This window comes from Entelurus aequoreus, linkage group LG12 (assembly GCF_033978785.1).
Source record: "Entelurus aequoreus isolate RoL-2023_Sb linkage group LG12, RoL_Eaeq_v1.1, whole genome shotgun sequence".
In the NCBI taxonomy this organism is placed as follows: domain Eukaryota; kingdom Metazoa; phylum Chordata; class Actinopteri; order Syngnathiformes; family Syngnathidae; genus Entelurus; species Entelurus aequoreus.
The window spans coordinates 10,436,253-10,458,975 of NC_084742.1; the positions used below are offsets into that span (position 1 = coordinate 10,436,253).

General features: G+C 45.2%; 2 protein-coding genes across 3 annotated transcripts in view; both read left to right on the forward strand.

The window, feature by feature from the left end:
- lrp6 (low density lipoprotein receptor-related protein 6) overlaps positions 1-3,555 on the forward strand; it is a 53,172-nt gene extending 49,617 nt beyond the window's left edge. The window contains exons 14-23 of the mRNA XM_062064649.1: positions 32-243; positions 719-909; positions 1,343-1,552; positions 1,619-1,744; positions 1,822-2,058; positions 2,142-2,252; positions 2,326-2,553; positions 2,643-2,779; positions 2,858-2,955; positions 3,029-3,555. Of these exons, the coding sequence (XP_061920633.1) occupies positions 32-243; positions 719-909; positions 1,343-1,552; positions 1,619-1,744; positions 1,822-2,058; positions 2,142-2,252; positions 2,326-2,553; positions 2,643-2,779; positions 2,858-2,955; positions 3,029-3,329 (1,851 nt within the window). The 3' untranslated portion in view covers positions 3,330-3,555. The remainder of the gene's footprint in view (positions 1-31; positions 244-718; positions 910-1,342; positions 1,553-1,618; positions 1,745-1,821; positions 2,059-2,141; positions 2,253-2,325; positions 2,554-2,642; positions 2,780-2,857; positions 2,956-3,028) is intronic.
- Positions 3,556-5,252: 1,697 nt separating this feature from the next.
- Positions 5,253-22,522, forward strand: tbk1 (TANK-binding kinase 1). 2 transcript variants are annotated; one of them, XM_062064650.1, is made up of 21 exons: positions 5,253-5,362; positions 5,796-5,886; positions 5,959-6,099; positions 6,161-6,290; positions 7,680-7,861; positions 7,931-8,091; positions 8,165-8,275; positions 8,338-8,517; positions 13,450-13,646; positions 13,718-13,776; positions 14,477-14,568; positions 14,633-14,734; positions 14,820-14,898; positions 14,987-15,108; positions 15,187-15,263; positions 16,139-16,178; positions 16,264-16,365; positions 16,439-16,535; positions 16,602-16,702; positions 22,182-22,253; positions 22,344-22,522. In XM_062064650.1, the coding sequence occupies exons 2-21, from the start codon at positions 5,800-5,802 to the stop codon at positions 22,381-22,383; spliced, it is 2,172 nt and encodes a 723-aa protein (XP_061920634.1). In that variant the 5' UTR covers positions 5,253-5,362; positions 5,796-5,799; the 3' UTR covers positions 22,384-22,522. The 2 variants fall into 2 exon arrangements, with proteins under 2 accessions (XP_061920634.1, XP_061920635.1); XM_062064651.1 differs by lacking the exon at positions 5,253-5,362 and adding an exon at positions 5,418-5,587.
- The last annotated feature ends 201 nt before the right edge of the window (positions 22,523-22,723 follow it).

The following is a 22,723-nucleotide window of genomic DNA, read 5'->3' on the forward strand; positions in this document are numbered from 1 at the left end:
GGCATTCTAACGTGCGGCCTTTCTCTCGCAGAGCATGACTGTGGTGTCGGGCTCACCGGCCGGGCCCAGTCAGGGCCTGCAGCCGTACGACTTAAGCATCGACATCTACAGCCGCTTTATCTACTGGACCAGCGAGGTCACCAACGTCATAAACGTCACTCGCACGGACGGCGGCCGCGTTGGCGTGGTCCTGCGAGGGGCACACGACAAGCCCCGCGCCATCGTGGTCAACCCGGAGAGAGGGTGGGTGTCTCCCTCCTTTTGTAGCAGAGGTTACATAGTCACACATGAAGCTCATTTGGCGTTTAGGGATGAAAGAAAAGATGGAGGCATGGATTTATAGACGGAAAGATTGGCATGCTAACACCTCTCCAGGAGCTTTTACTGTTCTGCCAGATTTGTGCGAGTTCCAGGAAACATTTAAAGACTTTCAGATGTTTCTCTTGCAGGTACTTTTTTTTCCCCTCTCTGTGCGCCAAAAAGACTTTTTGTTTTCTCTTCATTTCTTCTTGTTTATTCTCTCGCTCTCGTCGCTGCCAAGTCGTTTGTTTGCAACCATAATTGCAGCCTTTCCTTCAGGCCGAGGTCCGTACAGTAATCTGTGCGGTTCAGCGATGAAGTTTGCAGATGTTCCGCTTCCTTCCAACATTCCAGAAACAAACACATCCAGGCATGATGATTATGATGATGATGAAGACTCATGTCTTATGTGTCACAGGTACATGTACTTTACCAACCTGCTGGAGCGTTCGCCAACCATCGAGCGGGCAGCGCTTGACGGCACAGAGCGGGAGGTTCTGTTTTTCAGCGGACTGGGCAAACCTGTCGCCCTCGCCATTGACAACGAACTGGGGAAGCTGTTCTGGGTGGACTCTGACCTGCGGCGCATCGAGAGCAGCGACCTGTCAGGTATGTGTGTCGTGTTGCCTCTCTTCAGCTCAGGCAAGAAAAGTGGACGTCGGCGTCACAATGCCTACCACGCGCCACATTCCAGTGATTCTCTGGCGCCCCACGCAGGCCGCTGGCAGTGTTAAACAGCCTTAAAGAGATCCTGGTGGGGCAAGAACAACTTTCTGTCCTGGTTTGACTTCTTGAAGTCTGCAGAGACTGGCGCCACCCTCAGGAGGGTTTGAGCATAGCAGATGATTAGTAAATTGTCAGCTGAGTTTAGATTTGAATGACATCTGACCTGATGTCCTGCTCATTAACATCTGTCCTACTCCTCCTGCCCCTCTCTTGCCTCACCCTTCAGTTCCTCACCCATTTTGTTGCCTTAGTTCCTGAGCTTTTGGCCCGACAACCTTGTTTTTGTTTTTTTGTCCCTGCTGCCCCCTCTCTTTAGGCGGAAATCGCATCGTCATCGCCGACTCCAACATCCTGCAGCCAGTGGGCCTCACGGTGTTCGGGAAGCATCTGTACTGGATCGACAAGCAGCAGCAAATGATCGAGCGCATCGATAAGGTCACGCGCGAGGGCCGCACAAAGATCCAAGCCCGCATCGCCTACTTGAGTGACATCCACGCTGTCCACGAGCTGGACATGAGGGAGTATGGTGAGTGCCACCCACCAGGTAAAGCGCTAGAGCAAGGCCGCCATGCTGACTTCTCGCTGCTTTCAGGCAAAAACCCGTGCACGTGGGACAATGGCGGCTGTTCTCACATCTGTATCGTAAAGGGTGACGGGACCACCCGTTGCTCCTGTCCCGTCCACCTGGTTCTGCTGCAGGACGAGCTGTCCTGCGGAGGTGAGTGCTGCCCAGTCGAATGAACCCACCCAATTATTACGCCTCCCTGACTCCCTTTTGTTCCTATTTCCTCTTAGAGCCACCCACCTGTTCTCCAGAGCAGTTCTCCTGCAGGTCCGGCGAAGTGGACTGCATCCCTCAGGCATGGCGCTGCGATGGCTACGCAGAGTGCGACGACAGTAGCGACGAGGTGGACTGTCCCGTCTGCTCCGAGTCCGAGTTCCAGTGCGACAGCCAGCAGTGCATTGACTTGAGCCTTCGTTGCAACGGCGAGGTCAACTGTCAGGACAACTCTGACGAGCACAAGTGCGAAGGTAGGCGGTCGCCATCTTTGACTGTGACCACATGACCCCGGTCTTCACATCCGTTCATGCTTTTATTTTTGTCTGCGCTGCAGTGCGCTGCCCCGCAGACGAGTTCACCTGCTCCAATGGTCAGTGCATCGGCAAACACAAGAAGTGCGACAACAACATGGACTGCACCGACAACTCGGACGAGATCGGCTGCTGTAAGCTAAGCCCAAAACCTTCGCGCTGCGCCTGGCGTGGAGCACGTGTCACACTCTTTTTCTATGCACCCAGATGCCACCGACGAGCCACCTCCTTCCAACAACACCATTGGCTCCATCGTGGGCGTGGTTATGGCCTTGTTTGTGGTGGGCGCCGTCTATTTCGTGTGCCAGCGCGTCCTCTGTCCCCAGATGAAGGACGACGGCGAGACGGTCACCAACGACTTTGTGGTCCACGGACCGTCGTCAGTGCCTCTGGGATATGTGCCGCATCCCAGCTCCTTGACCAGCTCGCTGCCAGGTGAGAATCGGCACCACAGATCAGTTTTCTCTTGAAAACGAAAAAGCGCCAACAGTCAGTGCATGCGTATGTGTCTGTCCGTGCGGCAGGCATGTCTGGAGGCAAATCTGTGATTGGCTCCCTGAGCATCATGGGCGGGAGCAGCGGGCCATCCTACGACCGCTCCCACATCACTGGGGCCTCATCCAGCAGCTCGTCCAGCACCAAGGGCGCCTACTTCCCAACGGTGAGACTTGCTCACCCCAGCAATGTTCCAGAAAACAAAGTATATTTGTGTGTGACAGTTTGTTTTGGCCATTGGCAGATTCTAAACCCGCCTCCTTCTCCTGCCACCGTCCGCTCGCAGTACACCGTAGAGTTCGGTTACTCCTCCAACAGCCCCTCCACACACAGATCGTACAGGTAGCGCTTGTCAGCGTTTGACAGACCACTTGCTTCCTGTTCCTTCTCACACGACCTTGTCTCTGCCCCGCAGCTATCGACCCTACACGTACCGCCATTTTGCCCCGCCCACCACGCCCTGCAGCACGGACGTGTGCGACAGCGACTACACGCCGGGCCGACGTGTGCCGCTCAAGTCTAGCGCCGCCGCCAAGGGCTACACCAGCGACCTCAACTACGACTCTGAGCCTTTCCCGCCCCCGCCGACGCCACGCAGCCAGTACCTGTCGGCGGAGGAGAACTGCGAGAGCTGCCCGCCGTCGCCTTACACCGAGCGCAGCTACTCGCACCACCTATACCCGCCGCCGCCATCACCCTGCACGGACTCTTCGTGAGCCACAAGGAGCACAGATGGCAGCTCCGCCCCCTCAGTGTAAATAGGAATTGTGCATAAATGAGGTCAAAAATGGGAAACGCCAGGCTGGCTGTGGAACATTTGTACATTGAAAAGAGAAAAGCATATTTATATATTTTCTATACAGTGATGATGCCATAGAGGTTTGTATTAAGACATTTGTACATTTTTTAAGAAAAGCTTTTATTAAAATCACACACATACAAGTTGCCTTAAAGGACACCATGCCAAATATCTACCATCAGCAGCTCCGCCCACTCGCAGTTCTAACTGCTCTCTTCACACATGGGACGCCGCGCCAAAGGAGTGGAGCCAGCACCTATGTGATGCGAGCACAGCGCAATAAAAGTGTCCTGTCGGGACCCAAACCAAAATGTGCGTCTCGTTCACGTCCCAAAGCTGCCGTGTGGCTCAGCGTTCCCAAGCCGTGCCTGAGCAGTGAGACGGGAAGTATTTTTGTATAAGCTATATCGGGAAGAAGAAACATTGTAAAGCTGTCATTCCGTCTATTTTTCTACACACGACAATCTGCTCGTCTCACACACGCACACTAAGTTCCACCAGCATTAATGTGACAATCTCAACATCCTGTCAAAGCACAGCTGTGACGATTAAACCTGTGGAAAGACTTGATGTCTGCTGAAATGAAGGGTCAGGTCAGCCCCAACCCGTGGCAAAATTGGTGTCCTTGTAGGAGGTCCAAGTCAGCGTGCATTACTTTCAAACTTGTTGAATTACTCAATAAGTGTTGGCTTCCATTCATGTTATTATGTACCAATGTTTGCGTGTCATTTGTCTGACAAAGATTCCAACGTGGGGCACTTGAGCATTCTCTGATGCTTGTGCTCTCAGTGCGGGCCCAGTCGACGTCAATGCCGAGGTTTGTGCTTAAAGAAGCTTCCGGAGAGTCCAAATGTAGAAATGTTTTTGTTCTTCAAGCACTTTTGTCTCTTGGACGGGGAAAATGAGAGCGGTTTGGATCTTTGAGCTTTCTCTGGAGGTGACCAACATTTGGTTCTATCATTGCCACTCTGTAAAGCAGTTTGTTCTCACATGGACTCTACAGCTGCCACCATGAGCTGTTGTAACATCAAATGCTGATTTTCTTTTGTCTTTTTGTTCGACATAAAGTGAGTGACATTTTACCATCGTGTTAGTGTGATTAATCAGCAGTTTTAAATGAATTATGCTAGAAACCTTCCATCTTCTACCGCTTGTCCCTCTCGGGGTCGTGGGAGTGCTGGAACCTCTCCCAGCTGCATTCGCGCGGAAGGCGGAGTACACCCTGGACAAGTCGCCACCTCATTGCAGAGCCAACGCATATAGGCAACATTCACACTCGCACACTAGAGCCAATTTAGTATTGCCCATCAACAATCCAGGTGAATGTCATTGGAAGTGGGAGGAAGCTGGAGTACCCGCAGGGAACTCACCCAGTCACGAGGAGAACATGCAAACTCCACACAGAAAGACCCCGAGCCCAGGACGTTCTTATAGTGAGTACTGAAATAAACTGCAACAAAAAACAGTGCAATACATTTTCATAACATGGTCACTACTCCCTAGGTTCTCTTGTTGTATTCTTATTTTTATTGTTATTGTTGCTTTTTATTTTTATGCTTATTGTAATATTTTTTATTTTATTTCCATTTATACCCCCATTATTTACTTTTTAAATTCGATCTCAATTCTGTACACTGCTGCTGGAATTTTAATTTTTCTGAGGGAACTATCCTGAAGGAATCAAAGTACTATTTATCTACACGCACTAACCCCTGTACTGCTGCTACAAACTAAAACATTGACATTTTAACACTGACTGGTTACCGTAATGTCAGGTCGTTTTTCTACTTCAAAAACAGGTGAGAGTATTACATGTCTACTAAGATAAGTAACTTCTCAAGCTCTGCAGACGCTAAACTGTGCATTACGGTAATTTGGTCTGAGGGTGATTGGTCCTCGCTTGCCACGTGACCCGGCAACAGCGGAAGAGGAATCTGGCGCAGCAAAAGGGTGAGCAAACAGCAAAATGAAAGTGAAGAATAAAACCCTTTTTCTTTCTCTGTGAATGTACCGAGTATGTGACAGCCGGTGTCTATGTTGAAGTGTTTTGTAAGATATGATGTAGCTTGGCAGAAAGCGTCGAAAGACCAGAAATAAACCGTCGGAATCATTCTCGCCTCGGTTGTGTTTACGGTGTTGAGGCGGCGCTAACTCTCGGCTCTCCCCGAAACGTTGGTGAATAAAAGAGCATTACGTCTGGTATTGATGCCACAATGTTCGAGTTTCTTTTCATGTTTTGAATAAGATAAAAGCAGGTGTTTGTTGTCTAGGCCTCTCGCGGGAATTTCCCCTAGTGACGTCATTACAGCCGGGTGATTGACAGCCAGGAAAGAGGTCCTGTGGGCGTGCTGCTTTTTGAATAACGTAATGATGTTGTCTTCAGGACCATGCAGAGCACCACAAACTACCTGTGGCTCATCTCCGACCTGCTGGGTCAGGGCGCCACGGCCAACGTGTACCGCGGCAGACACAAGGTGACACCGCGGCGAGGTCAGAGGTCATGCCTCCCCACCTGCGCCCTTGAGTAAGAGCTCTTGTCTCCGCAGAAAACGGGCGACCTGTACGCCGTCAAAGTGTTCAACAACCTGAGCTTCCTTCGGCCGTTGGACGTGCAGATGAGAGAGTTTGAGGTTCTGAAGAAACTCAACCACAAGAACATCGTCAAACTGTTCGCCGTGGAGGAGGAGGTGTGTCTGTCTGTTCGTACATCCCGTTTGCATTATGTGACGCTAATGTCCTGTGTTGCAGTCCAACACGCGTCACAAGGTTCTGGTGATGGAGTACTGTCCCTGCGGGAGTCTCTACACCGTACTGGAGGAGTCGTCCAACGCCTACGGACTTCCTGAGGACGAGTTCCTCATTGTCTTGCACGATGTCGGTAAGAGATGACCGTCAGGTCCTATGTTGTGCTTCTGTCGTTGGTACTAGAGATGTCCAATAATATCGGACTGCCGATATTATCGGCCGATAAATGCTTTAAAATGTAATATCGGTATCGGTTTCAAAATTATCGGTATCGACTTTTTAAAACGCAGCTGTGTACACGGACATAGGGAGAAGTACAGAGCGCCAATAAACCTTAAAGGCACTGCCTTTGCGTGCCGGCCAAATCACATAATATCTACGGCTTTTCACACACACAAGTGAATGCAAGGCATACTTGGTCAACAGCCATACAGGTCACACTGAGGGTGGCCGTATAACCCACACCAAACAAGAATGACAAACACATTTCGGGAGAACACCCGCACCGTAACACAACATAAACACAACAGAACAAATACCCAGAACCCCTTGCAGTACTAACTCTTCCGGGACGCTACAATATACACCCAACCCCGCCCACCTCAACCTCCTCATGCTCTCTCAGGGAAAGTATGTCCCAAATTCCAAGCTGCTGTTTTGAGGCATGTTAAAAAAAAATAATAAATATGGCAGTGCCATGTTGGCATTTTTTTCCATAACTTGAGTTGCTTTAAAATGTAATATTGGAAATTATTGGTATCGACTTTTTAAAGCGCCGCTGTGTACACGGACGTAAGGAGAAGTACAGAGCGCCAATAAACCTTAAAGGCACTGCCTTTGCGTGCCGGCCAAATCACATAATATCTACGGCTTTTCACACACACAAGTGACTGCAAGGCATACTTGGTCAACAGCCATACAGGTCACACTGAGGGTGGCCGTATAAACAACTTTAACACTGTTACAAATATGCGCCACACTGTGAACCCACACCAAACAAGAATGACAAACACATTTCGGGAGAACATCCGCACCATAACACAACATAAACACAACAGAACAAATACCCAGAACCCCTTGCAGCACTAACTCTTCCGGGACGCTACGATATACAGCCCCCGCTATCCCCCCCACCTCAACCCCGCCCCCCCAACCCCGCCCACCTCAACCTCCTCATGCTCTCTCAGGGAGAGCATGTCCCAAATTCCAAGCTGCTGTTTTGAGGCATGTTAAAAAAAAATAAAAAAAATATGGCAGTCCCATGTTGGCATTTTTTTCCATAACTTGAGTTGATTTATTTTGGAAAACCTTGTTACATTGTTTAATGCATCCAGCGGGGCATCACAACAAAATTAGGCATAATAATGTGTTAATTCCACGACTGTATATATCAGTATCGGTTGATATCGGAATCGGTAATTAAGAGTTGGACAATATCGGAATATCGGATATCGGCAAAAAAGCCATTATCGGACATCTCTAGTTGGTACCATGACGCCGCTCTCCGATTGGTCGCCCGCAGTGGCGGGAATGAACCACCTGAGGGAGTACGGCATCGTGCACCGCGACATCAAACCGGGAAACATCATGCGCGTCATCGGCGAGGACGGACGCTCCGTCTACAAACTGACTGACTTCGGAGCGGCGCGGGAGCTAGAAGACGACGAGCAGTTTGTGTCTCTGTACGGCACAGAGGAGTACTTGGTGAGGACGCCATCTCGTCACACACGGAGTAGTAAGTCGGATGTTGTAGCCAGCGTGTGTCTGCCGCAGCATCCCGACATGTACGAGCGCGCCGTGCTGAGGAAGGACCACCAGAAGAAGTACGGCGCCACCGTGGACCTGTGGAGCATCGGGGTCACCTTCTACCACGCCGCCACCGGCAGTTTGCCTTTCCGACCCTTTGAGGGCCCGCGCAGGAACCAGGAAGTGATGTAAGGCGGGTGTTGGGAACGCGCTCCGTTGTTGATAAGCGGACACATTTAAAGGCTACCATTGCTGTCGCAGGTACAAGATCATCACAGAAAAGCCGTCCGGTACCATCTCGGGCCACCAGAAGTGCGAGAACGGGAAGATCGAGTGGAGCACCGAAATGCCCGTCTCCTGCAGCTTGTCCAAGTGAGGATCCCTCGTCACGGACAAGTACCTGAGGACCTCATTGATCAGCTTCTTGTTTTCAGGGGTCTTCAGAGCCTGCTGACGCCTGTCCTGGCCAACATCCTGGAGGCGGACCAAGAAAAGTGTTGGGGCTTTGACCAGTTCTTTGCCGAGACCAACGACATCCTGCACCGCACCGTGGTCTTTGTCTTCAGCCTGCAACAGGCCACGCTGCACCACGTCTACATCCACGAGTACAACACGTGAGCGCCCCCATTGCACCGCCTGTGCAATACAGTGTATTACACTTGCCAACTTACACTTTCTTTTAAGTGCGTAAGTGTATTACCCTTGCGTACTTACACTTTGTCTTTTAGTTGCATAAGTGTATTAGACTTGCAATACAGTGTATTACACTTGCCTACTTGCACTTTCTTTTAAGTGCGTAAGTGTATTACACTTGCGTACTTACACTTTGTCTTTTAAGTTGCATAAGTGTATTAGACTTGCGTACTTACACTTTGTCTTTTAAGTGCGTAAGGGTATACTTACACTTTGTCTTAGGTGCTTAAGTGTATTACACTTGTGTACTTACACTTTGCCTTTTAGGTGCATAAGTGTATTACACTTGCAATACAGTGTATTACACTTGCCTACTTGCACTTTCTTTTAAGTGCGTAAGTGTATTACACTTGCGTACTTACACTTTGTCTTTTAAGTTGCATAAGTGTATTAGACTTGCGTACTTACACTTTGTCTTTTAAGTGCGTAAGGGTATACTTACACTTTGTCTTAGGTGCTTAAGTGTATTACACTTGCGTACTTACACTTTGTCTTTTAGGTGCATAAGTGTATTACACTTGCAATACAGTGTATTATACTTGCCTACTTACACTTTCTTTTAAGTGCGTAAGTGTATTACACTTGCGTACTTACACTTTGTCTTTTAGGTGCATAAGTGTATTACACTTGCAATACAGTGTATTACACTTGCCTACTTACTCTTTCTTTTAAGTGCGTAAGTGTATTACACTTGCATACTTAGACTTTGTCTTTTAAGTTGCATAAGTGTATTAGACTTGCGTACTTACACTTTGTCTTTTAAGTGCGTAAGGGTATACTTACACTTTGTCTTAGGTGCTTAAGTGTATTACACTTGTGTACTTACACTTTGTCTTTTAGGTGCATAAGTGTATTACACTTGCGCACTTACATTTTGTCTTTTAAGTGTGTAAGGATATTACACTTACACTTTGTCTTTTAGGTGCATTAGTGTATTACAATTTTGTACTTACACTTGGGCTATTAAGTGCATAAGTGTACTACATTTGCGTACTTACAGTTTGTCCTGTAAGTGCAAAAATGCATACCACTTGCGTACTTACTTTTTGTCTTAAGTGCATAAGTCCATTACACTTGCGTACTTACACTGTGTCTTTTAGGTGCATATGTGTATTACACTTGCGTATTTACTTTTTGTCTTTTAAGTGCCTAAGTGTACTACACTTGCGTTCTTACCCCTGATTTCCACAAGACTCGTCACTGCTGTGTTGTGTAACCGCCACGCTATTTTCGTTTTTATTCAAGTCAATGTGTCCGTTTCCACAGCATGCGCGACATCACTGCCATGGCATTTCTGTTCCTGATCCATGCGCTAAATATACGCAGAGCTTCTGTTTTTGCTGGTCGCCGCAACAGAGGGGATCAATTTAGCTCAAATCTGCCTGCGTTGGTCAGGAAGTCATGCACAAACAACAAATAAATTATCCGGTTTACTTGCAAAATGAAATAGTCCGTCTTCAAGGGGGATTGTATTTTACGCTTTGAAACGTCCATGAAGGTTTTTGGATGCAATTTCACTTTGATGACCCAAATGCTGATTCTGGAGGTCCAAAATAAATAATCTTGTACAGGCATATCCCGGGCAGCTATGTGCGCATATGGGGAAGCAGGGGTGTGGTTTGTGGGAGTTGTGTGTTTACAGCGTTCGCCAGGGATGATGTTACGTTGTTATAAACTACTCGCTCTCCAAGGCAAATCTGTGGCCTTTTTCACTCGTCAAGTCATGTCAATGCCGTCACAGACGCGCCAGCCTGTTGGTATTGATGGACGGCAAAGCTTGAGACATTCCGCTGGTGTTTACTTCAGTGTTTACTTTATCACATGATTATGCGCAGATTTGTGAGAACTCGTAAAAGTCTGAGCTATTTCGCTGCACAGCGGAGCCACAACGCAATGGCAGTTGGGATTGACGGACGACAGATGGCGGTGGCGATCATGCATCGCGGCGGTGACACTTCCTATAGAAATCAATGATTACACTTTGTCTTTTAAGTGCATAAGTGCATTACACTTCCATACTTAAACTGTGTCTTTAGTGCACTAAATTGGCGTATTTAGACTTTTGACTAAGTGCATACACTTGTGTACTTACACTTAGTCATTAAGGTGTTTAAGTGCATTACACTTAAATACTTACACGTAGCCTTTTAGGTACGTACGTGCACTATACTTAGTTTGTCTTAAGTGCACTAAACTTGCGTATTTAGGCTTTTAACTAAGTGCATACACTTGCGGACTTACACTTTGTTTTAAGTGCACTAAACATGCATACTTGAGCTTTTAACCAAGTGCATTACACTTGTGTACTCGTACTCAATGTTTTAGGTTAAGTTAAGTTAAAGTACCAATGATTGTCACACACACACTAGGTGCGGTGAAATTTGCCCTCTGCATTTGACCCATCCCCTTGTTCATCCCCTGGGAGGTGAGGGGAGCAGTGAGCAGCAGGGGTGGCCGCGCCCGGGAATCATTTTTGGTGATTTAACCCCCAATTCCAACCCTTGATGCTGAGTGCCAAGCAGGGAGGTAATGGGTGCCATTTTTATAGTCTTTGGTATGACTCGGCCAGGGTTTCAACTCACAACCTACCGATCTCAGGGCAGACACTCTAACCCAGGGGTGTCCAAACTTTTTCCACTGAGGGCCGCACACGAAAAAATTAAAGCATGCGGGGGCCGTTTTCATATTTTTCATTTTCAAACCATTACAAAATATATGGATTTTAAAAAAAAATTTTTACCTTTAGGGCTCCCAGGGACCATAAAGGGTCTAAGTCATTAAAATGTTAAAAACAAGTCAAATTATCTTTTTGTTTTTTTAATTTAACGCTTACAGTAAATCTCTACAGTATATAACCTTCAGGTTGACATAAAGTTATAAAAAACAAACAGGTTTTTATGCCTTTTCTGTCAAAGACAACTTTGTTTTTTATAATAAAACTGAAATATGCAGTATTTCCCCCACTGCCCAAAACATTCAGAAAGCCATGTTTGATGTGAAGTAATTAGAGCCTTAAAAAGATCAACAATGCAAGACACCATTGATATTAATTCATTATTATTTTTGAGTAATCACAGTGAAAAGATAAATAAAATCTTATTAAATATATTTGGGATCCAAAAGGTGCCCCACTCATAAAGTGATACATTTTTGTTAGTTTTTTTTTACTTTCAACACTTAAGTTACGAGATCAACTTCAGATATATCTGTTGATTTTACGTTTGAACTATTATTTTGTTTGTTTTATGCTCTTTTGTCAAAGAAAATGTTGATGTTTTTGTATGGCAACCACACAATATATGCAATATTTTCCACATAAAACATTTTAAAGTGAAATATTTTTAAACAATTGGAGCCTTGTCAATAATTCATTATAACATAGATTATTTTATTTTTTTTGAGCAATGGCAAAAAGGAAAATAAAGATAGACAAAAGAAAAAAAACAGCCTGCATGGCAGCTTTGTGTCAACATTGCAACTTTTTCTAGTTAGATTTCACCTCATTCCACTTTTTTCAATGTCTTTTTAAATTTTTGCAATAGCATTTCCAGAATGTGTGGCGGGCCGGTAAACAATTAGCTGCGGGCCGCAAATGGCCCCCGGGCCGCACTTTGGACACCCCTGCTCTAACCACTAGCCCACTGAGTAGTGCATAAGTGCACTACACTTGTGTACTTACACTTATTCATTAAAGGGGCTGTTTGCAACATTCACACAGATGCCTAGAGGGTGCCAACTTTCCAATGTATTTCTCACAGTGTATCCTGTCCTCGTACGGCTTCCCGCACATATTGACGTAATTACGTACGTACGTCACACATGCATGCACTTTAGGTGTTTTTAGCTAATAATAGCAATTTGGATAGCTAGCGTTAGCTGTCATGGAATGTATTTTCTATCAGAATAACAACATGACTGTAAATTGTTAGTTGCTTCTCTTGGACTGCTTTTGTATGTGCGCATGCCCTCCCTGAGTGTATGTGTTGATGAGACGGAGTGAGTGAGTGTGCTGTGAACACCAATCACTTTATCCGGGCTGGTAAAAATGTGTATTATATAAACTTTGTAATAGTGAAAAATATAGACAATTGTCAAACAAATTTGTTCCGTCAAACCACTAATGGTAACATAAGCTAGCCGGTGGTGTTGTTATATTATTTGCTTTGAAAAATGTAACCGTGAGAAAGTACCAAACAGCCCCTTTAAAGTGCACGAACGTGTTACACTTGCTTACTAACACTTTGTCATAAGGGCACTAAACTTGCATACTTACACTTAGTCTTACTTACTTAGACTTAGTTCCTCCCATTCCTGTTGGAACATTGGGCAACGAGTCCCCTCCATTTGTTCCGGTCACTGGCCACCCTTCTTGCTCCATGCCAGCTGACTCCCATCTCTCTCAGGTCTTCCTTGGCTGTTTGTCTCCACGTCTTCTTTGGCCGTCCTCTCTTCCTCCTTCCCCCTTCTGGCACCCAGTCCATTGCCACACTTGCCGGTCTCTCTCTTGGCAGTCGGAGTACGTGTCCAGCCATTCTCCTTCTCATGTCAGAGACTATGTCAGACAATGGTGCTACCCCTGCCCTTCTCATCACCTCTTCATTGGTGATGTGGTCTCTCCATGAGATCCTCAAGATGTATCTGAAGCTTAGTCATTAAGGTGCATAAATGTGTTACACTTGCATATTTACACTTTGCATTAAAATTGTGTACTTAGGCCTTTAACTAAGTGCATTGCACTTGCGTACGTACCTAAACTTATTCGAAGTCAGTCAACAGCCACGAGTACAACACGTAAGCGTCTGGTGTCGCTCCACCTCTGCGTCCCGCCGCCGCCTGACCGCATTTTTCCACAGGGCGGCGCTGTTCCAGGAGCTGCTGTCCCGCAGGACCAGTATTCCGTTGCACAACCAGGAGCTCCTCTACGAGGGCCGCCGCCTCGTCCTGGACCCCAACCGCCAGGCCAAGACCTTCCCCAAGACCACCAGGGACAATCCCATCATGCTCGTCAGCCGAGAGTCTGTCGCCACCGTGGGACTCATTTTTGAGGACCGTACGTGACCCCGCTCACTTATAGCAACTTCTCTCAGCTTCGCCTCAATGAGTGTTTTTGTGTCTCCACAGCGAGTCCTCCCAAAGTCCAGCCTCGCTACGATCTGGACCTGGACGCTAGCTATGCCAAGGTACCGCCCCGAAACCCTCGCACCCTTGTGCATTGCCACGCCCATACGGCAAAAAGTCAGTGTTCAAAAACAAGAAACTTTTTTACAAAAATTAGGGGTATTTTATTTGAACTAAGCAAAATGATCTGCCAATAGAACAAGAAAATTCGGCTTGTCGAGACTTTCCAAAACAAGTAAAATTAGCTAACCTCAATAAACCCAAAAATACTTTAAAATAAGTATATTCTCACTAATAACAAGTGCACTTTTCTTGTTAGGAAAAAAAAAGAGACCTTTTTGCTCAACATGTTGAAAAATATTCTTAAATTAAGTAAACGCTCGTGCATTTATCTTAACATAATGATATGCACTCGGCATCATGATTTTTTTTTCATGCTTGAATTAAGAAATTATCACTTTAAAAAAGTAGTTTTATACTTGTGAATGTTAATGACACAGCTTTGCATCAGTTGATATTCTAGTTTCAAGCATGTTTTACTCAATATAGGTCATAAAATCTCAGCAACAAGCTGTAATATCTTACTGAGATAATTTAGGACCAAAACCCTTAAAACAAGTAAAACACTCTAACATAAAATCTGCTTAATGAGAAGAATTATCTTATCAGACAGAAAATAATCAAATATCACCCTTATTTGAGATATTTAATCTTACTTAGATTTCAGTTTTTGCAGTGCGCTGACGGCATCTTGTTATCCAGACATTCGCAGGTGACGTGGGACACTTGTGGAAGACGTCTGAGTCTCTGCTGGTCTACCAAGAACTGGTCCGCAAAGGAGTGCGTGGTCTCATGTGAGTTCTTTGATGAAGATGATGAGATGGATGAGGATGTTGATGATAATGATGACGATGACAGTGAACTGATGAAGGAGGACTACAACGAGATCCTCCACAAGAAGTCGGAGGTCTTCCGGCTGTCTAACCTCTGCACTCAGAACTTGGAGAAGACGGAACAGCTGTGAGTGTGCACGAACACGTCGCGCATGCTCCAAGCACGTCTCACGTGTGTGTGTGTGTGTGTGTGTGTGTGCGTGCGTGCGCAGGTTGGAGGTACTCGTGCAAGCCAACGTGCTGACATCAGAGTACGACGAGATCGCCGACATGCATAAGAAAGTTGTCAGAGTGAGCGCTCACCTCGGAAGCCTTGTTGTTGTGTGACGGTTGCTATGGCGATGTGACTGTATTTGTGTGTGTGTGTGTGTGTACGTAGATCTCCAGCTCGATGGAACCGATTGATCGAAGCACGCAGGAAGTGAAGACAAAGTTCTTGTCAGGAGGTCCACTGACTGACAGCTGGACGCAACAAGTGGGCACACACCCTGAAGACAGGAAGTATGACACACAAACTGTGTGTGTGTGTGTGTGTATTGTGTGTGAGATCAGTGTGTGATCAGCGTGTCATGTGTGCAGCGTGGAGAAGATTAAAGTTCTGCTGGACGCCATTACAGCCATCTACCAACAGTTTAAGAAGGACAAAGCTGAGAGACGTGAGTCAAGAACAACAACACAACACAATTAGGGATGTCCGATAATATCAGCAGACCGATATTATCGGCCGATAAATGCTTTAAAATGTAATATCGGAAATTAGCGGTATCGGTTTCAAAAAGTAAAACGTATGACTTTTTATAACGCCGCTGTGTACACGGACGTAGGGAGAAGTACAGAGCGCCAATAAACCCTAAAGGCACTTTGCGTGCCGGCCCAATCACATAATATCTACGGCTTTTCACGCACACACAAGTGAATGCAAGGCATACTTGGTCAACAGCCATACAGGTCACACTAAGGGTAGTCGTACAAACAGCTTTAACACTGTTACAAATATGCGCCACACTGTGAACCCACACCAAACAAGAATGACAAACACATTTCGGGAGAACATCCGCACCGTAACACAACAGAACAAATACCCAGAACCCCTTGCAGCACTAACTCTTCCGGGACGCTACAATATACACCCCCCGCTACCCCGTACCCCATAACCCCTGCCCCAACCCCGCCCACCTCAACCTCCTCATGCTCTCTCAGGGAGAGCATGTCCCAAATTCCAAGCTGCTGTTTTGAGGCATGTTTAAAAAAATAATGCACTTTGTGATTTCAATAATAAATGTTGGGCATGTTGGCATTTTTTTCCAAAACTTGAGTTGATTTATTTTAGAAAACTTTGTTACATTGTTTAATGCATCCAGCGGGGCATCACAACAAAATTAGGCATAATAATGTGTCAATTCCACGACTGTATATATCGGTATTGGTTGATATCGGAATCGGTAATTAAGAGTTGGACAATATCGGATATCGGCAAAAAAGCCATTATCTCTAAACACAATCTTTGTTTAACATGTGCGTGTTCGTTTAGGTCTTCCTTACAATGAGGAGCAGATCCACAAATTTGACAAGTAAGTCCAGATGTGACAAAACACACACTCTGATACAGCCTCCGCTCATCATCTCGGTGTGTGTGTTTGTGTGTGTGCACGACAGACAGAAGTTGGTCCTTCACGCCAGCAAAGCGCGCTCGTTGTTCACCGAAGAGTGTGCCATGAAGTACCGCCTCTTCATCTCAAAGAGCGAGGAGTGGATGAGGTGAGCGCCGTCGCTTCAATATGCTCCCGGTTGCCTAGCGACCACATTAACGTGCCTGCGTGAACTTGCACAGGAAGGTACACCACGTGAGGAAGCAGCTGCTCGGCCTGACGACTCAGCTGATCAGCACGGAGAAGGAAATGAGCGCGCTGATGGAGCGAGCCGCTAAGGTACGCTGACGTGTCCCTGCGTCAACGCTGGCTTGGCCGTGTTCTGACGCTTACCCTCTAAACCAGCTGCAGGAACAACTTCCTGCCAAGGTTCTTCCTCTGCTGGCGAGTGGCATGAAGCCTCAGGCGTACCTCAGCCAGAACACGCTGGTCGAGATGACTCTAGGGTGAGAACTTTTCTACGAAAATACTCATCGTCATTGACCGTGCCTCATTGGTGTATTTGCACACTTACACTTTTAAGTGCAGAGGTGCACTACACTTGCATACATAGGCTTTTAAGTTAGTGCATTACACTTGCTTACTTACACTTTGTCTTTGGTGCTTAAGTGTACTACACTAGCGTACTTAGCTTACATTTGCATACATAGGCTTTTAACTTAGTGCATTACCCTTGCATACTTACACTTTGTCTTAGGTTCTTAAGTGTACTACACTAGCGTACTTAGCATACATTTGCATTCATAGGCTTTTAACTTAGTGCATTACCCTTGCATACTTACACTTTGTCTTAGGTGCTTAAGTGTACTACACTTGCGTCCTTAGCATACATTTGCATTCATAGGCTTTTAACTTAGTGCATTACCCTTGCATACTTACACTTTGTCTTAGGTGCTTAAGTGTACTACACTTGCGTCCTTAGCATACATTTGCATACATAGGCTTTTAAGTTAGTGCATTACCCTTGCATACTTACACTTTGTCTTAGGTGCTTAAGTGTACTACACTTACATACTTAGCCATTACCTAACTGCAGTACACTTGTACACTTAGTCTTTAAGGTGCATAAGTGTACTACACTTCTTATGTTGTTCTTCTTATGTTACCGGTGGTATTTTTCTCTGCGTTGTGTGATGACTTGTGATAATCATGGCCGACACCAACGTTGCTGCTCAGCCGCACTTAACTTGCACGATGCATCTGATGACATAAACAGGAAATACAAATGTAGTAGTCAATATTTTCGCCATATGTCGTGCCCCTCTCACGCAGAGATCATGAACAAAAAGGGCGTTACATACGATAACACAGGGAAATTAAAAAAGCATGCCTGACAATGTTAACAAGAACTACATTATTAATATTATTGCCAAATGTTGTGCCCCTACACAAAATATGACACAGCAAGAAAAAAATGATGAAATAAAGTTCTTAAATAAATAATAAACCCAACTTTTCTGCCGTCACACGGACGCCTACCTCTCAAAAAGTAAAAAGGCGTGTCCAACACTTAAAGAGGCAGGTGTCACAACAATTAATGCAGTAGGGGGCACGGTGAGACAAAGGTTCCACATATTGGCAAAACATCAAACAAACATCAGGTATTTTATGTCGGACCGGTGGCGACATATTTTATGTGGATCTAATGTTGTGCTTAATTTAGCACCAAACAACATCAGGGGATATTACAAACACCTTTATTACATGTGCACACATACAAAAGCAGTCCAATTCAAAACTTGGGAAATCTTTTTTGCAAATTGTTACAAATGAAAACATAACAAATCACATGTACACTACCGTTCAAAAGTTTGGGGTCACATTGAACTGTCCTTATTTGTGAAGGAAAAGCACTGTACTTTTCAATGAAGATAACTTTAAACTAGTCTTAACTTTAAAGAAATACACTCTATACATTGCTAATGTGGTAAATGACTATTCTAGCTGCAAATGTCTGGTTTTTGGTGCAATATCTACATAGGTGTATAGAGGCCCATTTCCAGCAACTATCACTCCAGTGTTCTAATGGTACAATGTGTTTGCTCATTGGCTCAGAAGGCTAATTGATGATTAGAAAACCCTTGTGCAATCATGTTCACACATCTGAAAACAGTTTAGCTCGTTACAGAAGCTACAAAACTGACCTTCCTTTGAGCAGATTGAGTTTCTGGAGCATCACATTTGTGGGGTCAATTAAACGCTCAAAATGGCCAGAAAAAGAGAACTTTCATCTGAAACTCGACAGTCTATTCTTGTTCTTAGAAATGAAGGCTATTCCACAAAATTGTTTGGGTGACCCCAAACTTTTGAACGGTAGTGTATGTGTATATAAACATGTATATATTTGTATACATGACTATATATATACAGTTGTATATCGACTATATATACAGTTGCAAGAAAAAAGTATGGGAACCCTTTGGGATTACTTGTATTTTTGCATAAATAGGCCATAGAATGTGTTCTGATCTTCATCTGAGTCACAACAATAGACTAACACAGTCTGCTTAAACTATTACTGCACAAAAATGTTATGTTCTCATTTTTTTTATTGTACACAACATGTAAATAGTGCAGGGTGGAAAACGTATGTGAACCCCTATGCTAATTAATGACTTCTCTAAGAGTCAATTGGAGCCAGGAGTCAGTTAACCTGGAGTCCAACTAGTGTGATGAGATTGCAGATGTTGGTTAAAGCTGCCCTGCCAAATAAATACAATCCAGTTTTGAGTTCGCTTATCTCAAGAAGTATTGCCTGATGTTAACAGTTGCATCACTCAAAAGCGCACTCTGATAACCTAAGATAAAAAATTGTTGATTTACATGAAGCTGGAAAGGATTACAAAAGTATCTCTAAAAGCTTTGATCTTCATGTGTCTACGGTAAGGCAGATTGTCTACAAATAGAGAAAGTTCAGCACTGTTGCTATTCTCCCGTGTTCATCCTGTAAAGATGACCTCAAGAGCACAGCGCAGAATGCGCACTGAAGGAAAAATAATCGTAGAGTGTCAGTTAAAGACTTCTGGCACATGCTAACATTTTTGTTGACCAGTCAACAATAAGGAAAACATGAAACAAGAGTGGAGTTCATGGAGGGACCCTAAGGAGGAAGCAACCGCTGTCAAAGAAAAACATTGCGGCACGTTCAGAGTTTGCAAAAGAGCCCCTCGATGTTCCACAGCACTACTGGCAAAATATTCTGTGGACAAATGAAACCAAAATTGAGTTGTTTGGAAGAAACACACAACACTATGCGTGGACGGAAAAAAGGCACAGCACACCAACATCAAAACCTCCTCCCAACGGTGATATATGGTGGAAGGGGCATCCTGGTTTGGGGTTGCATTGCTGTCTCAGGGCCTGGACGGAGTGCTGTCATCGACAGAAAAATTAATTCCCGAATGTATCAAGACATTTTGCAGGAAAACTTAAGACCATCTGTCTGCCAACGGAAACTCAAGAGAGGATGGGTGATGCAACAAGACAATGACCCAAAGCGTAAAAGTAAATCCACAACAGAATGGCTTAAACTAAAGAAAATACACCTTCCGGAGTGGCCCAGTCAGAGTCCTGACCTCAACCCGATTGAGATGCTGTGGCATGACCTCAAAAGAGCTATTCACACCAGACATCCCTAGCATATTGCTGAACTGAAAGAGTTCTGTAAATAGGAATGGTCCAAAATACCTCCAGACCATTGTGCAGGTCTGATCTGCCACCAAAGAAATTGTTTTGTTGAGGTTATTGTTGCCAAGCTTGGTTCAACCAGTTATTAAATTCAAAGGTTCACATGTTGTGTTCAATAAAAAATGAGAACATATATTTTTTTGTGCAGTATTAGTTTAAGCAGACTGTGTTTATTGTTATGACTTACATGAAGCTCAGAAAGCATTTTATGCTCAATTTATGCAAGAATCCAAGTAATCCCAAAGGGTTCACATTAGGGATGTCCGATAATATCGGCCTGCCGATATTATCGGCCGATAAATGCGTTAAAATGTAATATCGGAAATTATCGGTATCGGTTTTTTTATTATCTGTATCGTTTTTTTTTGTTTTTGTTTTTTTATTAAATCAACATAAAAAACACAAGATACACTTACAATTAGTGCACCAACCCAAAAAACCTCCCTCCCCCCATTTCTTTCTGTTATTAATATTCTGGTTCCTACATTATATATCAATATATATCAATACAGTCTGCAAGGGATACAGTCCGTAAGCACACATGATTGTGCGTGCTGCTGGTCCACTAATAGTACTAACCTTTAACAGTTAATTTGACTCATTTTCATTAATTACTAGTTTCTATGTAACTGTTTCTTTCTTTTTTATTCAAGAAAATGTTTTTAATTTAGTTATCTTATTTTATTTATTTTTTTAAAAAGTACCTTATCTTCACCATACCTGGTTGTCCAAATTAGGCATAATAATGTGTTAATTCCACGACTGCATATATCGGTTGATATCGGTATCGGTTGATATCGGTATCGGTAATTAAAGAGTTGGACAATATTGGAATATCGGATATCGGCAAAAAGTCATTATCGGACATCCCTAGTTCACATACTTGCTAAATGCTAAATATCTGTGCAGATAATCAGTTGATTCCTTATTTAAGTGTTGTCTTTTAGTTACAAAATTGTGTTACACTTGCATGCTTACATTTAGTTTTTTAATCTATCCATCCATCTTCTTCCGCTTATCCGAGGTCGGGTCGCGGGGGGCAGCAGCCTAAGCAGGGAAGCCCAGACTTCCCTCTCCCCAGCCACTTCGTCCAGCTCTTCCCGGGGGATCCCGAGGCGTTCCCAGGCCAGCCGGGAGACATAGTCTTCCCAACGTGTCCTGGGTCTTCCCCGTGGCCTCCTACCGGTCGGACGTGCCCTAAAAACTAGGGAGGCGTTCGGGTGGCATCCTGACCACATGTTCGAACCACCTCATCTGGCTTCTCTCAATGTGGAGGAGCAGCGGCTTTACTTTGAGCTCCTCCCGGATGGCAGAGCTTCTCACCCTATCTCTAAGGGAGAGCCCCGCCACCCGGCGGAGGAAACTCATTTTGGCCGCTTGTACCCGTGATCTTGTCCTTTCGGTCATAACCCAAAGCTCATGACCATAGGTGAGGATGGGAACGTAGATCAACCGGTAAATTGAGAGCTTTTCATTCCGGCTCAGCTCCTTCTTCAACACAACGGTTCGATACAGCGTCCGCATTACTGAAGACGACGCACCGATCCGCCTGTCGATCTCACGATCCACTCTTCCCTCACTCGTGAACAAGACTCCGAGGTACTTGAACTCCTCCATTCGGGGCAAGATCTCCTCCCCAACTGGGTGATGGCACTCCACCCTTTTCCGGGCGAGAACCATGGACTCGGACTTGGAGGTGCTGATTCTCATCCCAGTCGCTTCACACTCGGCAGCGAACCGATCCAGTGAGAGCTGAAGATCCTGGCCAGATGAAGCCATCAGGACCACATCATCTGCAAAAAGCAGAGACCTAATCCTGCAGCCACCAAACCGTATCCCCTCAACGCCCTGAACTGCGCCTAGAAATTCTGTCCATACAAGTTATGAACAGAATCGGTGACAAATGGCAGCCTTGGCGGAGTCCAACCCTCACTGGAAACGTGTCCGACTTACTGCCGGCAATGCGGACCAAGTTTTTTAACCGCATGTGTGTATTAAATGTATGTATTTACACTTAGTGCTTCACACTTGACACCCTCAATAGTTGCCTTCTTGGCTACATAGCAAAAGGGGAGGGACTGCAATTCACAGGTAAAAAGGAGAGAAGGTGCAATGACGGAAATGGATATAGGACAGCACTCAGCAACTAAGTACACAGAGTACAGTATACTTATTGAAGTGAACTTGCGTAAATATGCCATTTTAGAGACGGTCATAGTCTTTGTGTGTGTGTGCCAGGATGAAGAAGCTGAAGGAGGAGATGGAAGGCGTGGTCAAAGAACTCGCTGAGAGCAATCACTTCCTGGAAAGGTCACATGACATTTTTTTGCAGCAGCCAGGGTCTCACATGGGTCACATGACGTCCTCACAATGACATCAACAAACGTTGTCTTCCCTTAGATTCTGGACGCTGACGCTGGACGGAGGACTGCGAGGTTAAAAGATGCCAGCAAGACTTTTGTAAATAACAGTTAGATGTAAATAATGTGCTTTTACTTAATCTCACAGGGGCATATGGACATGAAAGCATGGACATCATTTGACATAAATTTAATAAACAATGACCATCAAGTCGTGTGTGTGTGTGTCCGTCCTGGCCCCTCCTCTTCACTCCCGGTTGCCCGTGACGACTGAGCTCTGCTGCTGTTGCCATGGTGATTCGCTCCGACAGCTTCTTCAAGATGGCTGCACACGAACGTGCTGAATGTTATTTGTATTAAGACTGTTGTGCTTTATATTGGAGGGTTGTTGGGGGGCGGGGCTTAGGACCCCCAGTCACA